The following is an 18,654-nucleotide window of genomic DNA, read 5'->3' as shown; positions in this document are numbered from 1 at the left end:
GCAAGAGAGTTCCTCTATTCCAGGAATTGTGTGCCTGAGATCAAGGTTGATGCTGATAAGACTCTAGCGCAGAGCCTCCTCATGGAGGGCATTACCACAACAGGTAGGCATCCTGCACCTTTGCACAGAAACTTTACCAGGCACCAAGCATCAAGCAACCCCAGTCTCAGACTCGGCACTTCCATTCTCAGTCCGTGCTCTCCACACTCTTAGGCTATTATTTCCATTTATCTATCTGTCAGTGGCGCAAGTTCTTTATTAAACACATTTTTCTTCTTCTTTTTGGTACTGGGAATCAAACCCAGCAGCACTTCACCAATGATCTACATTCCTGACTCCCCCCCCCACCCCTTTTCTTTTTTTGGAGACAGGATCTTGCTAAGTTGCAGGGGTTGGCCTTAAACTTGAGATCCTCCTACTTCAGCCTCCCAGAGTTGCTGGAATTTTTGCCACTACATTCCCTATCAAGCCCAGTTTTTCCCTCCTTCCTCATTTAGCTTTATTGGAATAGTTTAAAATTACATTTTTCTATTTTTTAGGACTTCAGTTGCTTTTTTTAAACCCAATTTGTAGCTAGCTTTACTTATTTGCTTCCTTGAATGAATGTGGGGCAAAGTAGCCTAAGTTATTCAGGATGAAAAGAACCATTTCAAAATGGTTAGCATGCAATAGGTTCAATCCCAGCCTCAGCAAAAAAAAAAAAAAAAAAAAAAAAAAAAAGAAGAAGAAGAAAGAAAGAAATTTTCAAAATGGATGTATATTTTTTGCCATAAAGTAGGAAATCATTCCAGAGATTGTAACATTGCAACATCACATCCCTTCTAGCATGCAAGCACAAGACACATTTTAGATTATGGATTCTAATTCTCTGGGTTTGGAGAACTTGGTTGCTAGAACCGTAGGCTCTTATTGCCAAGTCAGCTTTCTATTGATTTAATGTAAAGCCAAATTTAATTATATGATGAGGAAAAGGGGAGAAACTTAACCTCCAGACAGACTTTTCTCAAACCTGATTTGTAATTTGTCTTTTAGTCATTTCCCAAATACTACCCCAGTTAAATATATTTTTGTTATCTACTTTAATTGCATTTTTCTTGTAAATATCCTTTAAAGGAACTAGAAAAAGAGCTGGAGTTACAAATTGGAATGAAAATGGAAATGGAAATCGCCATGAAGCTACTGGAAAAGGATACCCACGAGAAGCAGGACACACTTGTTGCCCTACGCCAACAGCTGGAAGAAGTCAAAGCAATTAACTTACAGATGTTTCACAAAGTTCAGGTGGGAATTGGCTTTGGGTCTATATCATAATCTGGTTTCCTGCTGCTTTCCATGTGCTGCCTTTCAGTCTTACATCATTCTTCCTGCAGAATGGGCATATACATATCTGTGAGTGCCCAGTATGTTTCAGACCTGGTCCTTGGCCCTTTTGTGTTACTACATTTATTTTATTTGAGTCTGACAGCAGTCCTTGTGAAATGAGGAGAATGGAAATGACAGGGAAGAACTAAGCAGCTAAATCACATAACCCTGCTGGCACAACTAAAGCATGATATCTTTTTAATGCAAGCCAAACTTTATCAGTATCTCCTAGCTGTTTACTTCTATTTCAGTGATTCATTGTATGCACTAAGAGATGGAGAAAGGAATTAAAAGATAGCATTTAGTATTATCTTCTCCAAACTTTGCCATGAAGTTATTCTTGCTGAGCCTCTGGGTCACACAGCTAGTTGCTTACTTCTCTTATGTCACTTCAGAGTGATCAAAGGGAACTGTCCCAGAAAGAATCAATCAGAGTTTCAAAAATAGCATCTAAAAATTATATAGGTTTTTCCCAGAAGCCATCCACAAGGGTACCATTCTGTGTCCTAAAGCTTTTTTTTAAAAGTTCTGGTTCCTATTTTATTGCCAAAATAGACATACTTCACTTTCCATGGACATAGTTTGACCCTCACTTCCAGTAATGTCTATGTCACAGATAATGTGAGAGCAGACAGTACTAAAAAACTAATTTCTTCTGCCTTTGGGGGTGGGGGGAACTGTTAAGGGCTGGGGATAGCTCACTTGATAGAGTGCTTGCCTCATATGCACAAGGCCCTAGGTTCAATCCCCAGCACCACAAAAAATAAATAAATAAATAAAAACTGTTATGTAAGATGAAATAATAAAGGTGTAAAATAATTTTACCCTTTTTACAAATGATCTATTTTAATTTTTTTCATGTTTTCTTCTGTTTTGAGGCCATAGAGAAACATAAATTTAGTTAGTGTTGTGTGTTAGGGGAAAACCACTATAATAATTTAGTAAACTCTAAAATAGAAGAGCTTATAAATATGGAAGTTTGTATTTATGTGACAGAAGAGTTCCAATGTGACCATTTTAGACTAGCATATATACTCTCCACAGTCATTCAGGGGCCTAGGCTAATGCACCTTAAGCTTTCCAGGCTACTCTAGTTGTTACCGTTCCTGCAATAAGAAGGGTGGAGAAGAACAAAAGTCCAGGGCCAAGGATTTCCTGTCTAGCAGTGAGATACAAGTTGCACACATCACTTCCAGTCAGTTCTATGGGAAAGAGTTAGTCACCAAGGCCACACTTGGCTTCAAGGGGATTCTGAGAGAGTCATCTTTCCTGGGCCACAGGCCTGATAAAGGGGAGAATATTTGTGGGTAAACACAATTGTCTGTATGATAGTCATCCCTACAGGAACTGCTATTGAAGCCCCATCTGGTTCCTCCTCCAAAACTGTAGGCCCTGGCTAATGGTTAGCACTTTCCAACAGCCCATGTACCCTGGAGCTGAAAGACAGTTGTTTCTCACAATAGCCTATCATATTAGTACAGGATGGTACAAAGCTGCATCCAACAGAAGCACCCATTTGGAAAAGGGAAACATGTTAGGCAGTTGCTGGCCCATAAGTAGTTGCTTATGCCCTCTGGGCAGGAACTGTAAAGGCTGTGGCACCTAACGGTAGGCTGTTTCTTAGCACTTCTTGCTTCTATGGTACTGCCTTCTGAAAGAGATTCTATATTAGCTAAAGTCCACCATCTTCCTCAGTAATATTCAAGGAGTCGTCAAGAGACCATGTCCACAGACAAAAAGCTGGTTTGATGGCCAGCTTTTTGCTGGTGTCACTTTTCCAGCATGGCAATTGTAATAGGAACCAAACAGCCACAAGAAATTTTCAGACCAGACTCATGGCTCCTTTGACAGTACAGTGGCCTCATTCATCACCTCTGGTCTGTCAGTGAGCAGAGTTCATTGAATACAGTTCTCATACCTATGTCATTGCTCTATGAATGTCTGTTTTGTGTGTGTGTGTCTCTCTCTCCGTCCTATTAACAGCAGATAATCCAAAACAATAGTTTTCTAGGTGTGAGAAAAACGAAATTTGATCTGATTTTTGCTGCTTGAGAATTTTGTTTTAGTGCTGGGAATTAAAACCAGGGCCTAACTGCATACTAGGCAAGTAATTTGCCACTGAACTGTATCCCTGTACCGTGTGGGAAGTTTTTTTGGGGGGTCAATGGAGGTAGATACTGGGGATTGAACTCAGGGGCACTCCACCACTGAGCCACATCCCCAGCCTTATTTTATATTTTATTTAGAGACAGGGTCTCACTGAGTTGCTTAGCACCTCGCTTTTGCTGAGGTTAGCTTTGAACTCGGGATCCTACTGCCTCAGCCTCCCGAGTGGCTGGGATTACAGGCATGTGCCACCGTGCCTGGCTCCATGTGAGAAGTTTTACAGAGCCTTTATTACTCAGTTTTTAGTCTTATATATTGTAAGGTCCAGAACAGCTGGCTTTACAAACCCTGTGAGGGTTTACCTTTGGACTCTGCATTCCTGTGCATCTCTCTTTACAAACCTCAACTCTTTGGGCTCTTCCCTATTCCCAACACCTTGCCCAGATAGCAAGGATAGTCGACACATATTAAGATTCTGGGGGCTGGGGATGTGGCTCAAGCGGTAGCGCGCTCGCCTGGCATGCGTGCGACCCGCGTTCGATCCTCAGCACCACATACCAACAAAGATGTTGTGTCCGCCGAGAACTAAAAAATAAATATTAAAAAATTCTCTCTCTCTCTCCTCTCTCACTCTCTCTTTAAAAAAAAAAAAAAAAAAAAAAGTCTTTGCTTTACTCCCTAATCCTCACATGCCCTGTAGAGGTTTGTGAATGCAGTCTGTGTAAACATTAGAATAAAGAGCTACAATTAAAAAAAAAAAAAAAAAAAGATTCTGGCTCTTCTCAGCCACTTCTCCTGGAGCACCAGCAGAGTTGACATGTGCTCTGTTTTCCAAGTTTAGGTGAGTGATAGTTTTACTAACTGCTTTGCCATAACTAACAAGGATCCCCAGCTTTCTGGTTTGTTGCTTCTGCTTTGGCAACGATAACCCATCTGCTGAGTCACTGCACATATGTTAGACTTTTATTATGGCAGCACTGTGATCCAAGTTACTCTCTGTTCCTCTTAAAATTGTATCCACTTATTTTCACTTCAGACCCTTTCCACTTTAGGCTTCAAATGTACACAGTTGAATTCATCATATTCCTAATTTTGAGGCACGTGATAATATTAAATACCTCTTGGAGAGTTTTTCCCCCTTCAGTACTAGGGATTAAGCCCAGAGGCAGTTTACCACTGAGCTATATCCCCAAATACTTTTTTATTTTTTATTTTGAGACAGGGTCTCAGTAAGTTGCTCAGGCTGGCCTTGAACTTGAGATCCTCTTGCCTTAACCTCCTGAGTCCCTGGGATGATTGGCATGGGCCACTCACTACACCCAGCTATCTCTGACATTTCTGTTCTGTTTGATTATTGTTTGAATAACCATAGCTTTACAGTATGTTTTGATAATAGATTGTGTTAGTTTGCCAGGGGTATTGTAACAAAGAACCAAAAATTGATGGCTTAAGAGAAATTTCCTGTTTCAGGATTCTGAAGACTAGAGGTCTAAGATCAGGGTGTCAGCAGAGTTGGTATTTTGGAAGCTGTAAAGAAGTATCTTTCCCATTTCCCTTTCTTAGCTTTTGCTGGTTCCTGGCAACCCTGGCATTCCTTTCTTGATAAGCATCACCCCCATCTCTGCTGTCTTCTTCACACAGCATTCTCCTGCATGCTTGTCTGTGTGCCCATAGCACCTTCTCATACTCATCAACAGTATCAATAGAATTAAATGTGGATATCAGCAATGGGACCCACTAGTGTTGGAAGTAAGGGCAGTCTTTTGGGACTGACTTTTCCACCTGTGGGCACTAACTCTGCATAATTAGTATCAGAATTGAATTGAACTGTAGGATACCATTTGTTGTCAGCATGGGTTGTTGGTATGGGAATACCCATACATTTCATGTCAGTCTGTTGTGAGAGCCAGGCATGGTGGCGCAAGCCTGTAATAACCAGCAGCTCAGGAGGCTGAGGCAGGCAGATTATGAGATCAAAGCCAGCCATTTTCACATTTTGGCATCCCTGAAATCAAGATGCCTCTTACAGTCAGTGGCATAACATGTTTCAGTTTTTTTGTTTTTTGTTTTTTTCCCCACAGCACTTAAAATGATGATGTGTCTTCAGTGTAGTGAAATACCACATAGTGGGCTGGGGTTGTGGCTCACTTGCCTAGCATGAGTGAGACACTGGGTTCAGTCAACTTAGTGAGGCTCTGAGCAACATAGTGAGACCCTGTCTCTAAATAAAATATAAAGCAGGCTGGGGAGATGGCTCAGTGGTTTAATGCCCCTGGGTTCAACCATCTGGTACCAAGGGAAAAAAAAACGTGCTGTGAGAAAAAACAGACTACCCTCTCCTTCATTATATTCTGCTTTCTCATTTTGCAGGTTTGCACTATAACTCATTTTCAACTTTTGAAATGATGCTCGTTTGTTTTGTCTTTATTTCATTAAAAACACTTACTAAAGTTTGAAATTAGCCACAGGAACTACTCTAGGGGGCTAGGAGAAGAGCTTAGTGGTAGAGCACTTGCCTAGAATCTAAGAGGCCCTGGGGGTCTATCCCCAGCACCATACACACACTAAAATAAAATTAACTGTGCCTCTCATATTTGACAGAAGTACTTCATCATCCAAGAGGCACATTTTTCACATTTTGGTATCCCTGAAATCAAGATGCTTCTTACAGTCAGTGGCATGTCGTGTTTCAGTTTGTTTGGTTTTTTTTTTCTTTCTTTTCACAGCTCTTAAAAATGATGATGTGTCTTCAGTGTAGTGAAATACCACATAATGGGCTGGGGTTGTGGCTCAGTGGTAGAGCACTTGCCTAGCATGCGTGAGGCACTGATTTCAATTCTCAGCACCACATATAAACAAATAAAGGTCTATCAATAATTAATAAAAAATTTAAAAAAAAAATACCACATAGTGTTTATTTTATTTTAATTTTGTTTTGTTTTATTGTAGTATTGGGGATTGAATCCTGGAGCATTTTGCCTCTGAGCTACATGTCCCCAGCCCTTTTAAATTTTAATATGAGACTGGGTCTTGCTAAGTTGCTGAGGCTGGCCTCAAACTTGGGATTCTCCTGCCTCAGCCTTCTGAGTAGGTGGTCAGAGAGTATAGGCTGGATGTTATTCAGGAATTTATTAGGACTAATGTCTCTTCAGCCTGTCTGTGTCCTTTTATTTTCAAGGTGTCACTTGTAAACATAAAAGAGTGCCCCCTCCTGGTTACTTGTAATGTGTTGTGATTAAAAGCCTGAACTGAGAAAGTCATACAGATGTGGGAGTAAACCCAGCCTCACTCCTCACGTGCCCTCTAACCTTCAGCTACTTGCTTTCTCTTTCTAAGCATCCCTCTTTTAATGGGAGAAATGGGACTATCATTGCCTCCCTTGAGACAGCTGAGAGGAGGTGTCAGATGAATTGGCAGATTTTCCTGGCACAGGGGACAGCTCAGGAACACTTGAGTCTGCTCTAGCTATGGAGGGGCAGATCTCAGTACCTCCCTCTTTGCTCTTCTTCCTGTTAGCAGAGCTAAGAACCTTGACCTACTTTGTCTTCCAAGGATCTAGGGAAGAGCAGCAATTAATGCAGTATTCTTGAAAGTGTTAAAACATGCAAGGTTAACATTTAGACCCTATTTATAATGTGGAACAGACATAGGGGGAAAGGTGGGCAGCAATGTGAACCCTTTTCCTTGCTTTTTTAGAATGCAGAGAGCAGTTTACAGCAGAAGAATGAAGCCATCACATCTTATGAAGGAAAAACAAATCAAGTTATGTCTAGCATGAAACAAATGGAAGAAAGGTAATCACTTCCCCTAGCAGACAGTCCATCCCTAGAACATGCTAGGCATTTTGGGGGCATAGAGACCTACTCATAGTCCCTCTTAAGAGTACAGACAAGTTGAGGTGACTTCCCTTTTCTAGACTCATAATCTTGCCCAACAAGAGGACTGGTTGCAGCAGTGTGACCTAAGCACATAATCAGTTAATCTGCCTTTTGGTCACTCTGAAATCAAATTGTCCTCTCAGGGGTTAGAACCATATAATGAGTGCCTTCTCGCTGATATTTGATATTTCACATTTATATATCAAGTCATCAATGGATCACAGTAAATTCCAAAAATAGACCACACAAATATGCTTAACTTGTTTTTACAAAGGGAGAGTCTTTTCAGTAAATGATATTGGAACAATTGGATACCCATACACAAAGCAAGGAACCTCAGTCTACACCTCATGTGTCTATAACAGTTTACTGAAAATGGATCATAAATTTCAGTGTAAAACTAAAAACTATAAAACTTTTAGGCCTGGCATGTGTGCGGCCCGGGTTCAATCCTCAGCACCACATACAAACAAAGATGTTGTGTCCGCCAAGAACTAAAAAATAAATATTAAAAATTCTCTCTCTCTCTCTCTCTCTCTCTCTCTCTCTCTCTCCCCTCTCTCACTCTCTCTTTAAAAAAAAAAAAAAACTTTTAGAATAAAACTTAAAAAATCTTCATAATGTTAGGGTAGGTAAAGAGATCTTTTTTGCAGGTATAGCAAAAGCATAATTCATAGGAGAAAAACTTGATAAATTAGACTATCAAAATTTTAAACTTTCATTCTGTGAAAGACATAGGAGAATAAAAAGGTGAGATGTAAATTTGGAGAAAATTTACAGATCACATATGACAAAGAACTTGTATCCAGAATTTATAAAGAACTCTTAAAAACTCAAGCAAACAATCTGATTTAAAAATGGGCAGAAGTGGGGCTGGGGTTGTGGCTCAGTGGTGGAATGTTCACTTAGCACATGCAAGGCCCTGGGTTCGATTCTCAGCACCACATAAAAATAAATAAATAAAATAAAGGTATTGTGTCCAATACAACTAAAAAAAAAAAAAAATGGGCAAAAGTTTTAAACAGATATTCACCAGAGGACATACGAACAGAACATAAGTACATGAAAAGATATTCAGTATCAATAGCCATTAGAGAAATGAACAGTAAAATGATGAGATCCCACATATCTATCAGAACAGCTAGTTTTTTGTTGTTTTTTTGTGGGTTTTTTTCTCTTTTCTTTTTTGAAACCAGGTCTCACTATGTTGTCCAGAATGTCCTTAAGTGATCCTCCCACCTCAGCCTCCTGAGTACCTAGGACTATAAGAAAGTAGTACCATACCCAGCTAATTTTTTTTTTTTTTTTAATGACAGTACCAAGTGCTGATGAGGACACAGAGCAGTTGGAATTCTCATACATAATTAATGGGAACACAAAGTGGCACAACCACTTTGGAAAACAGACTAAACATCTGTGCCACACGGTGGCTCACAGCTGTAATCCCAGTGGCTCTGGAAGCTAAGGCAGGAGGATCTCAAGTTCAAAGCCAGCCTCACCAAGAGCAAGGCACTAAGCAACTCAGTGAGACCCTGTCTCTAAATAAAATACAAAAAAAAAGGCTGGGGATGTGGCTCAGTGGTTGAGTACCCCTGAGTTCAATCCCTAGTACCTGCCCCCCACAAAAAAAAACTAAATATCTTTATCACATGACCCAACAATTGTGCTCCTAGACATATTCGAAAGAGAAATGAAACTTATATCCATACAAAAACCACTACACAAATATTTACAGCAGCTCTATTCATAATTGTCAAAAACTAGAACCAATCCCAGTGTCCTTCATTGGATGAGTAGATAAACAAACTGTGGTACAATTATACAATGAAATATAACTCAGCAATTAAAAGGAATAAATCACTGACACAAAAATTTTGTCGATCTCAAAGATATTGTTCCAAGAGAAAGAAACCAGTCTTAAAAAGTTCCATAAAGTATAATTCTATTTATATCATTCTCAAAAAGGTAATGCCATAGTGTCCCAGAACAGATGAGTGGTTGCCACAAGTTTGGGATGGGGAGAGGGTGTGATTACAGTGGGACAAAACTAAGGTTTTGGAGTGATATAAGTGTTGTGTATCTTGGTTGTGGAGTATCTATGTCTTGCTATACAGGTGCTAAGACTCTACATATACACACACAAGTCAGTTAGACTGTAAGTTTTAAAAGAAAAAATTCACTGGGCTGGGGGTGTAGCTTAGTGATAAGGCACTTGCCTGGCATACTCGAAGCCCTGAACTCAATTCCCTGTAACACTAACATGCACAGAGAGAGAGAAAAAAAAAAAAAACTATTCAGAAGGCAGAAGGACTGCATTAACCCAAGAGTTCAGTACCAGCCTGAGTAACATAGCAAGACTGACTCGTTTAAAAAAAAAAAAAAAAAAAAAAGGAAATATTCAAGCCAGTGATAACTGTACCTTAAACTGAGATGACCCTTTTCTTACAAAGATGGAGTCCATGCGTGTGCTTGCCTCTAGGTTACAGCATTCTGAAAGGGCAAGACAGGGGGCAGAGGAGCGGAGCCACAAGCTGCAGCAGGAGCTCGGCGGGAGGGTCAGTGCCTTGCAGCTGCAGCTGTCACAACTTCACGAGCAATGGTAGGAAAGAGCTGTGGTAGGCAGAAGCATGCTGGGGAGGACTGGGAAGGTGGCTTCCAATCTTTTTTCTCATCTCCAGGAAGAATTGGGAGCAAATAGTGTTCTACCCCAGAGTTTACCCCAGCAAACGTAGGATTAGGATGAGATCATATATGCTAAGTGAAAAAACAATAATGAGAGAAAAGACATAGCTCTTCCCCATGTGACAAACGATATTAGAAGCAGATTCCAGGGACCCCACCCAGGACTACTCAACTGGTGAGAGAGAAGAGTCAGGATTTAAGTGGAATGTCATCTCTGACCTTGATCACCTTCTTCTGCTTCCTTCCTCCCATATTCTTGGCTGTCTATAGGCTATCATGAGCAGAATAAATACTGAATTTTCTTGACCCTCAGGTCTCTATCTCAGGAAGAGTATCCACTCGTGTGGTGTGAATACTAGCATTCCTAGTCCTTATGAAAGTGCAGGTGACCCTTAGGGAAAAGGAAACCTGAATTCACTACCTTGTTGAAGGGCTTAGATGCTCCTGTGGAAATTCAGGTGGTTCTCCCTTCCCTGTGGAGTGAATTGTGAATCTTCTATGAAAAACCTCCATTGAGACTAACTGGTTTTGTTTTGGGAAAACAGTTCAAGTCTAGAGAAAGAGTTGAAATCAGAAAAAGAGCAAAGACAAGCTCTTCAGCGAGAATTACAGCATGAAAAAGACACCTCCTCTCTGCTCCGAACAGAACTACAGCAAGTAGAAGGATTAAAGAAGGTAAGGTGAAATTTCCTTGAGAGAAAAAGAGCATCCAGCAGTCCCCATGCTCCTCTGCTAAAGAGATGATCCTGCCTACTCCTCCATATGCCCTTTGTGTGGGAGCCAGGCCCTGTTCCAGGGTTTGTTGCTGTTCCTAACCCAGCAAAGCATCTGAGGAAAAGGTACAAACAAATCATAAGTCAGTAAGCCACCAACCAAATAAACTTAGACTGTGTCCCCCATTGAGCTTCCCTCCCTCACACAGCTTTTCATACAGTCTTAAGTGGACTCAAACTTGGTATTCTCCTACCTCAGCCTCAAGCTGCTGGCATTACAGGTATATAACCACTGCACCCAGCACCTTCATATAGTTTTGTATAAGACTCATCTATATACTTTTTGAAATAGCTGCTTTTAAAAATATCTGTCTTGGGTTGGGGATATACCTCAGTTGGTAGAGTGCTTGCCTCGCATGCACAAGGCCCTGGGTTCAATACCCAGCACCATCAAATAAACAAATAAAAATATCTGTCTTTAATAGAAGCCCAGGCAAAGCCTTACTTGCCTTGTAAGGATAATTGTTTTTAATGTGGTTATTCTCTGTCCCATGTCCCTGTCCCCAGCTGAGAGCCCCTACAATAGCACTCACTTTTCAGCTTCCCATTCTTAATAAGCGGGTGAAAAATAATCCACTAATGTCTTAAATGACAATAATGCAACAAACCACATTTTGCTTTTGCAAGATTTTCTGATATAGCCACATGTGGTGGCACACATCTGTAATTTCAGCTACTGCAGAGGCTGAGGCAGCGGGAATGCAAGTTCAAAGCCAGCCTGGGCAACTTAGCAAGACCCTGTCTCAAAATAAAGTGAAAAGGGCTGTTGGTGTAGCTCAGTGGGGGAGTACTTACTTAGCACAAAAGCCTGGGTACAATCTCCAGGCACCCAAAAAAAAAAAAAATCTGATCATCTTGTTGATCTGGCTACTAAATCTTAAGTGGTGTGCAGTGACAATGTGATTCTATATCAGACCTGGCTTATCCATTTTAGGAGCTTCGAGAACTCCAAGAGGAGAAGGTAGAGTTACAGAAGGTCTGTGATGAGCAAGAACAAGCCCTCCAGGAAATGGGACTGCACCTCAGCCAGTAAGAATCCTGATTCCCCCACCTTCCCCTGGTGTGCAGGGCTGGAGGCTGGGTCTAGCAGGCTTGCTATAGCCTCTCCATTAGAAGTATCACACAAGTCCAGTCTGCCCACCTCACCCAAACCTATTTCCTGTTGTTAGAAGGAGGCAGGGCTATCCAGGAGGCCTGCGTGCTTTCAAGGGTGACCTCCTAGGAAGTCGGGCCTCTAGGGGATCAAGCCCTGATATCAACTATGGGGATTTTAATCAGCTATTGATTAATTTATTGTGAATATTCCTTTCTATTGACCAGAACACTCATGTTCACAAACTTAACATCTAGGTCCTGAGGATGATGCTGGGTCAACTTACAGTCAGGTCAGAGTGAACGGGGTGGTTTAAGAAAGACTGCCATGCAGCCAGCACACTGGCCAGCCCTGCCCACCTGCCTTTTCTGGGAGTTGACACTTGGATCCACCAGAGGCTCTTTTCTGCCAGGTTCTGAAGCACAGACCCTGGTAGCCTTGACAGGGTTACACAGTGTCCCAGTGTCCCAGTCTAGATAGATTGCTCTGCACACGTGGCCCTGGAAATAGGTCACACTGCAGATTTTAGACCTTATCCATTTCTACAATAATTCAATTTTCAAAGAGTGGGTAGATAAGTTATTTCTTCTTATGGGTTAAGTCTCTCTTGGTTGCAAGTGATAGAAATCCAACTCAAACTGGCTTAAAAAAAAAAAATCAGGAGTCAGTCTACCTCCTACCTCTGCTGTCCTATTATATACCTCATGGGTGTGCCTGGCCCCCACAGGGGCAAGATAGTACCCAATGGGACCACTTATCAGAGGAAGTTCCTCTTTCTGCATAGCTCCCAGAGACCTGAGTAGTTTACTTTCTGCTCTCCAAAGTCTTGGACTATCACTTAACACAAGTGCCATGACCATAGAGATAGGGGCCTGGTAACCAGCATAGCTTGGGCTGAGGTGTTATGTGGCCATCACAGGTCCATGGATGGGAACGAAAATTAGAATAAGCTAGAAACACTCATGTTGCATGTGGGTGTGAACAAACTTGGAATTTTTTTCTTCTCAGTATGGAAAGGTCAAAAAGTCTTTTTTTTTTTTTTTTTTTTGGTACCAGGGATTGAACTCAGGAGCACTCAACAACTGAGCCACATTCCCAGCCCTATTTTGTATTTTATTTAGAGACAAAGAGTCTTACTGAGTTGCTTAGCACCTCGCCATTGCTGAGGCTGTCCTTGAACTCACAATCCTCCTATCTCAGCCTCCCAAGCCATTGGGATTACAGGCATGTGCCCAGCAAAAGTCTTCCATTTTTTAAGAAAAATAAGAGGCATGGTGGCACACACTTGTATTCCCAGCTGCTCAGGGGGCTGAAACAGGATTACAAGTTCAAGGCCAGCTTCAGCAACTTAGCAAGACCTCATCTCAAAATTTAAAAAATACAAGAGGATAGGAATGTAACTTAGTAGTAGAGTGCCCTTGGTTTTATTCACCAGTATAGTAAAAAATAAAAATAAAAGACAGGTCTGATGGGAACATATTCTGTATATTCCTACATGCAGATGAAGATGCTGCCTATTCTCCATCCTCACCCACCGACTGTGAGGGCTTAGACAAGCTTAGGGCTGCTGCTTAGCCCCCTCCCACCCTTATCCCTGCCATCTTCTGGGGCTGAAAGTCCTGCAGTGCTCTCACCTGGTTGGGTAATCATCTTGCTCTGGCCTCTGCCCCACTGGGGGCAGCTCCTTGAGAAATGGCAGAGCCAAATGTCTATCCCTGTTTTCCAATCACAGGCCAGTTCTTCAGGCACCTCAGGAACACTCACCAGAAGCAGACTTGGAACTTGGGGATGGCCAGAGCAGGCCACTTGGGTTTGCAGCCAGGAGCATGCACTATGCTTCCTCCTACCTGTCCTCTCACACTAGACAAACTCAAGGCACAGCTAGAATTTACCCTTCTAATGAGCCAGAGACCTCAAAAATGTCAGTGGTCTTTTATCTTGGAAATGTCCCAGTCACCATGCTGCTCACAGCTGAGTTCTATAGCTGTTGCAAGGTCAGTCACGTGCAACCCAGACAGGACCATCTAAGGAGTTGCTATCATGCTGTCTCCCCTTGTCCTTTCTCCCTCCTGCAAGCCAGTACCAGGTGCCAGAAGAGGAAAAACCTGTTCTCAGACCCCACTACCAGCTAAGAAAGTTCCTGTATCTTGGCGACATTTGGGTGCTTCCTGAGTTGTGTTTTCCAGAATTCAGACTGCCATCATGACCTAATTTGCCAAAGCCTGTCCATCCAGACGGTCTCGGTCTCTGGTCTCTGATCCTGTCAGCGTGCTGGCCTATTTCTGCAACTGAATAGGGGGAGGGAAGGAGCTGTCTGCAGGATCAGTAGTGAATGCCTGATGCTATTTTCTAATCCCTCATTTAGCAATCTGGCCTGTTTCCCCCAGAGACCTGCCATTTTGACAGTCTAATCTAATGTCAATTTAGATTGATCTCAGCTTTTAAGAAAGGCTCAGACTTCCCCCAAACTGCAAATGCAGTTTGATTTTATTTGATTTAGTTCTGCCAATTTAGACCATGTTCAGTCCTGTCTCTTATGTGAACAACTAAATAATTATTCCTAACAACAGAGTGGAGAATGAATGAAGCAAGAACAAATGACCAGCCAGGTGTGGTCATTTACAAGCCTGTAATTCCAGCAACTTGGGAGGCCAAAGTAGGAGGACTGCAAGTTCAAGGCTGGCCTGGACAACTTGGAGACCCTGTCTCAATTTTTTTTTTTTTTTTTTTTTTGGTGTGTGTCAGGGGTGGGGGGTGCTGGGGATTGAATCCAGGGCCTTGTTAATGTTAGACAAGCAATCTACCAACCAAGCTATATCCCCGGCCCTCCTGTCTCAAAATTAAAAAACAAAAAAACAAAAAAACAAAAAAAAAAGGAGGCCAAAGGTATAGCTCAATGGTTAAGTGCCCTTGAATTAAATCCTCAGTTCCAAGCCAGAAACCTGGGCTTCTATGAGGTCATTATCAATTTTTAAATGATTGGAACCACTTTAAAATCTCTTCAAATCCTTGCAGGCTACAGTCTGTTCTTGGCCCAGATTTGATTCCAAGCTCAGCCTCAGAGTGTTTCATTTTATTTACACATAAGCCAGTGTGATGAGGTGACTGCGATGACACTTCTTAGTCCTAGTGTTTTCACAGAGCCCACAGTCACTGCAGTTAGTTTTGTTAAAATTCTAGAACCTCTCATTGCTACAAAATTATCTCTTTTTTGCCCTCCAGGTCCAAGCTGAAGATGGAAGACATAAAAGAAGTAAATAAGGCACTTAAGGTATTAGATTATTAATGTTATTAGCATAAGAATCACTACTCATTGCCATGAGTATGTGCATTTATGTGTACCCCAATCGGATGAGAATGTGGTTGAGGCAGTGGAGGTGAGACAAGAGTTTCATGTCACTTGACAGTGGCAATGACTGACAAGTGGACAAGTGTGAGCTGGAACCTAGATCTTCTGATTGCAGTTCCTGTGCCATCAGCTGTACCTTTAAAATAGGCCTAGATGACAGGTACCCCAGAGGAAGGAAAATGTAGAAGGAAGAAAGCTGGAATTTTTTTTCCCCCAGATTAAGAACCAGAGATCATGATATAGGCCCCACTGCAGAGCACCATGTCACTTCCAGGAACTTTAAACCAAATCCTGAATTGTTTCTGGACAACTGAAAGATTCTAGATAATTCTGGGGAAGGCAGAATGCAACATACCACTTAAGAACAGGAACAAGCAGGGAATCCATGTGTGTGCTAGCTGTGGAGAACGGGAGCAGAGGCAAACTTTCTAGGCTTGCCATCACTCCCAGGGCAGACAGCTCTGCAGCGTGGCCTCCAACACAGGCTATTCAAAGCAGGGCAGCCTCCCTGTTTGCAGGAGCTTTTCTGACTCCATTCTGCTTTGGCAGCAGTGCCAAAGCAGTCCTCCTCCATCTGTCACCCTTTGTGTGTCCAGAACAGAGACTCTCAACATTGCTGTATCTGACTTCTCATGTACAATAGTAGGTCAGAAGCAAAAACTGTCACAGCAACTAACAGCAGTATGAACTTCTTTGTAACGTAAGTTTACTTTGTCCCGAGGGCTGGAGATGTGGCTTAGTGGTACAACACTCAATTGTGTATGAAGCCTTGAGTTCCATCCCCACCACAAGGGAACAAAACAAAATCAACCCTCCCTTACAGACTGAAAATTCCTTGGCTGTAATTTCTATAAGACACCTGCCTTTATATCCCCCACCATATGTAGCAGTGTACAGCAGTGACAGTTTAACTGTTTAGAGGGAGGATAAAATCATAGAACAGGACCCTGGAGCCACTTAGAGCTCTTTTGAGGTGGGATGTATCCTGGGCACACATTTGGTAGCCCCAAGGGCCTGCTTTTATGTCCAACAGATACTAAAGGGCCAGAAAAGTGCATCATTTCTGACCCCAGTCCCTAAGGCTGAATAAAAGACATGTCCTGTTTTCCCAGAGAAAGTCCTCCAAAATTCATCTTTCAAAGCCCCAGATGCCTCCTCTACAACTGAGCTAAGCTGCTTCCCAGGGCTGAGGGTGGGGGTTGGGCATTCATGAGGACATGCTGCACATCTCCCCAGGGACCCATGTCACCAGTTGTCCTGGTCCCACTCAGACATTACCCGTTTTCCTTCTGTTAGTTCAGGTAGTTACTCTGGATAGTGTCTCAGGAAGGGCTTAAGAGAAGCAAGCACCAGAAACTGACTCTGGTGATGTCAGCCAAAGGGATTTATTGAAAGGGCAAGGGAGAGGCTCAGAGTAACAGGATGCTAGAGAATCTTTTAAGGCCCAATGGGAGGCAGACCAGAAGGCTGAGAGGGCAGGCACCATCTGGAACACATGAATGACAACTGCAGTCATAGCAGTTCCCTACATTACAGCTTGTATGAGGCCACATCTGGCAGGAAAGCAGCAATGCCTCACAAGGAAACCAGGTGTGATTAGGGAGGGACAGTGGATGCAGCCAAACACAGGTGATTTCTCTCCCATCAGAGGCCAAGACATAAAATGGAATTCCAGGGTTTTCTTTCTCCTCAGGGTCATACTTGGCTGAAAGATGACGAAGCAACACACTGTAAGCAGTGTGAAAAAGAGTTCTCCATTTCCCGGAGGAAGGTATGTAGGGGTGAGTTGTCACCCACTGAGATTCCCCTTTCCTCTAGTTCCTTGTCAAACCGGGTGTTAGAATGTGGTCACACTCATTGATCTGCAAATGGGCAATCCTCCCCACAACGTTATCTATGCAACTGGCTGTCCAACCTGGCTTCCCCCCACTTTTAGGGACCCTGGCCAGTACAGGCCCCTCATCACCCATCCTTTTCATGACATAGCTGCTGTAGGGAAGTACACCATTGCAAATTTTCTGTGTGCAACAGGACCAAAGTCTGGCCAATTTAGGCAAAAACAGAATTCACAGGAAGTCACCAAAAACTCACTGGGGCATTTGCCCCAGGTAAATCTGCCTGTTTGCATAGCCACCTCCAAGATCTAGGCCCTCCACCTTTGGTCCAGAATACAAGGGGTCTTGAGCAGCCTCAGCAAAACCAGTTAGGCAGAGACAAGCTGAGTATGGAAAAGCAAACAAAGCAACACTGGGAATTTAAGGGCAAGTCCTGTCCCACTGCCACTACCAACCCTGTCCACACACCTTTGGGTTCCATGTCCACATCTGCTCCTATGAATATCCTTTGGGAAAGGAAAAGCCATAGTTCTTGCCAGTGCCGGAGAGTAGGTTCAGAGCTGGAGCTACCCTTCTTGGGGCTGCCTTTTCAATCATGTCTGTCTACAGTGCAGGCCTGACTGGCCCCAGGTGAGTGCTTTGATTCGAGGACTGGATCTAGCCTAACAAGTCTGTAGAGCCAGGAGGAGCAGAGGATGCCCACTCTGCCCACCTGGTGTTTGTCACATTCTCAAGGAGCCCAAGCACCTAAGAGGTGCATGGCAACAGTTTTTATAGTGACTCCCTCACACCCCAGGAAGGCTGACTGGGTCACCACTCTGGAATGCCCAAGATCTCCATAACACTGGGATTGCTAGACAGTGTCACTGTGGGGAGGGACCTCAATGTATTAGGGTGGGTATGCAGATCACATCTCCCTAGGAGTCTGTAACTACCTTTTTCCTGTCCTCTAGCACCACTGCCGGAACTGTGGGCACATATTCTGCAACACCTGCTCCAGCAACGAGTTGGCCCTGCCCTCCTACCCAAAGCCAGTTCGAGTGTGCGACAACTGCCACACATTGCTGCTGCAGCGCTGCTCATCCACTGCATCCTGAGGCCTGGCCAGCCACCTTCAAGAGCCTCAGCGTGGAGGGCAGCCTCAGGTACAGTGCCAAACTCTGGGTCTCCAGGGAACACCAGAGGCTTGGGAAGTTTGTTTCCCAAGAGAATCAGAGAATGAGATCTCCACTTGGTGGCTGTTGCTCCAGAAGACAGTGTGCCAAGTGGCAGTTGAGCACCTAGTATGAACTAACTGCTGGACTGAAACTCTTCCATCTGCTTTGTTCCATCACTGACTTTGGTCCATATGTAAACATGATTTCCCTGTCATTTTTCACTTCTCAAATTTATCCTTTTTTATAGCAGTTGTACTCTAGTGTGCAATCAGTTTTTCTCCTCCCCCAAAATTTTTATTTGTGCAATGCTTTATAACACAAAGCATCTGTCCTTATGCTTTGTCTGCTTTAGAGATTTGCTCTTCCATGCCCTTGTGAATACCTCTTGTTGGCCATGCAATAAAGTCATTTATTTTTCC

General features: G+C 42.9%; 1 protein-coding gene across 5 annotated transcripts in view; it reads left to right on the top strand.

Annotated features, from left to right (window-relative positions):
- RUFY1 (RUN and FYVE domain containing 1) overlaps positions 1-18,654 on the top strand; it is a 57,021-nt gene extending 38,367 nt beyond the window's left edge. For 4 of the 5 annotated variants that reach the window (XM_081282251.1, XM_081282253.1, XM_081282255.1 and 1 more), the window contains 8 exons: positions 1,114-1,281; positions 7,165-7,262; positions 9,826-9,945; positions 10,574-10,703; positions 11,736-11,830; positions 15,117-15,165; positions 16,937-17,014; positions 18,032-18,654. In XM_081282251.1, coding sequence (XP_081138377.1) covers positions 1,114-1,281; positions 7,165-7,262; positions 9,826-9,945; positions 10,574-10,703; positions 11,736-11,830; positions 15,117-15,165; positions 16,937-17,014; positions 18,032-18,175 — 882 coding nt within the window. In that variant the 3' untranslated portion in view covers positions 18,176-18,654. The remainder of the gene's footprint in view (positions 1-1,113; positions 1,282-7,164; positions 7,263-9,825; positions 9,946-10,573; positions 10,704-11,735; positions 11,831-15,116; positions 15,166-16,936; positions 17,015-18,031) is intronic. The other variant, XM_081282252.1, reaches the window with a different exon arrangement.

Source organism: Spermophilus citellus, assembly GCF_964194105.1.
Source record: "Spermophilus citellus genome assembly, chromosome: 1".
Lineage (NCBI taxonomy): Eukaryota > Metazoa > Chordata > Mammalia > Rodentia > Sciuridae > Spermophilus > Spermophilus citellus.
The sequence above is the reverse complement of the archived record's forward strand: the minus strand, read 5'-3'. Positions and strand labels throughout refer to the sequence as shown.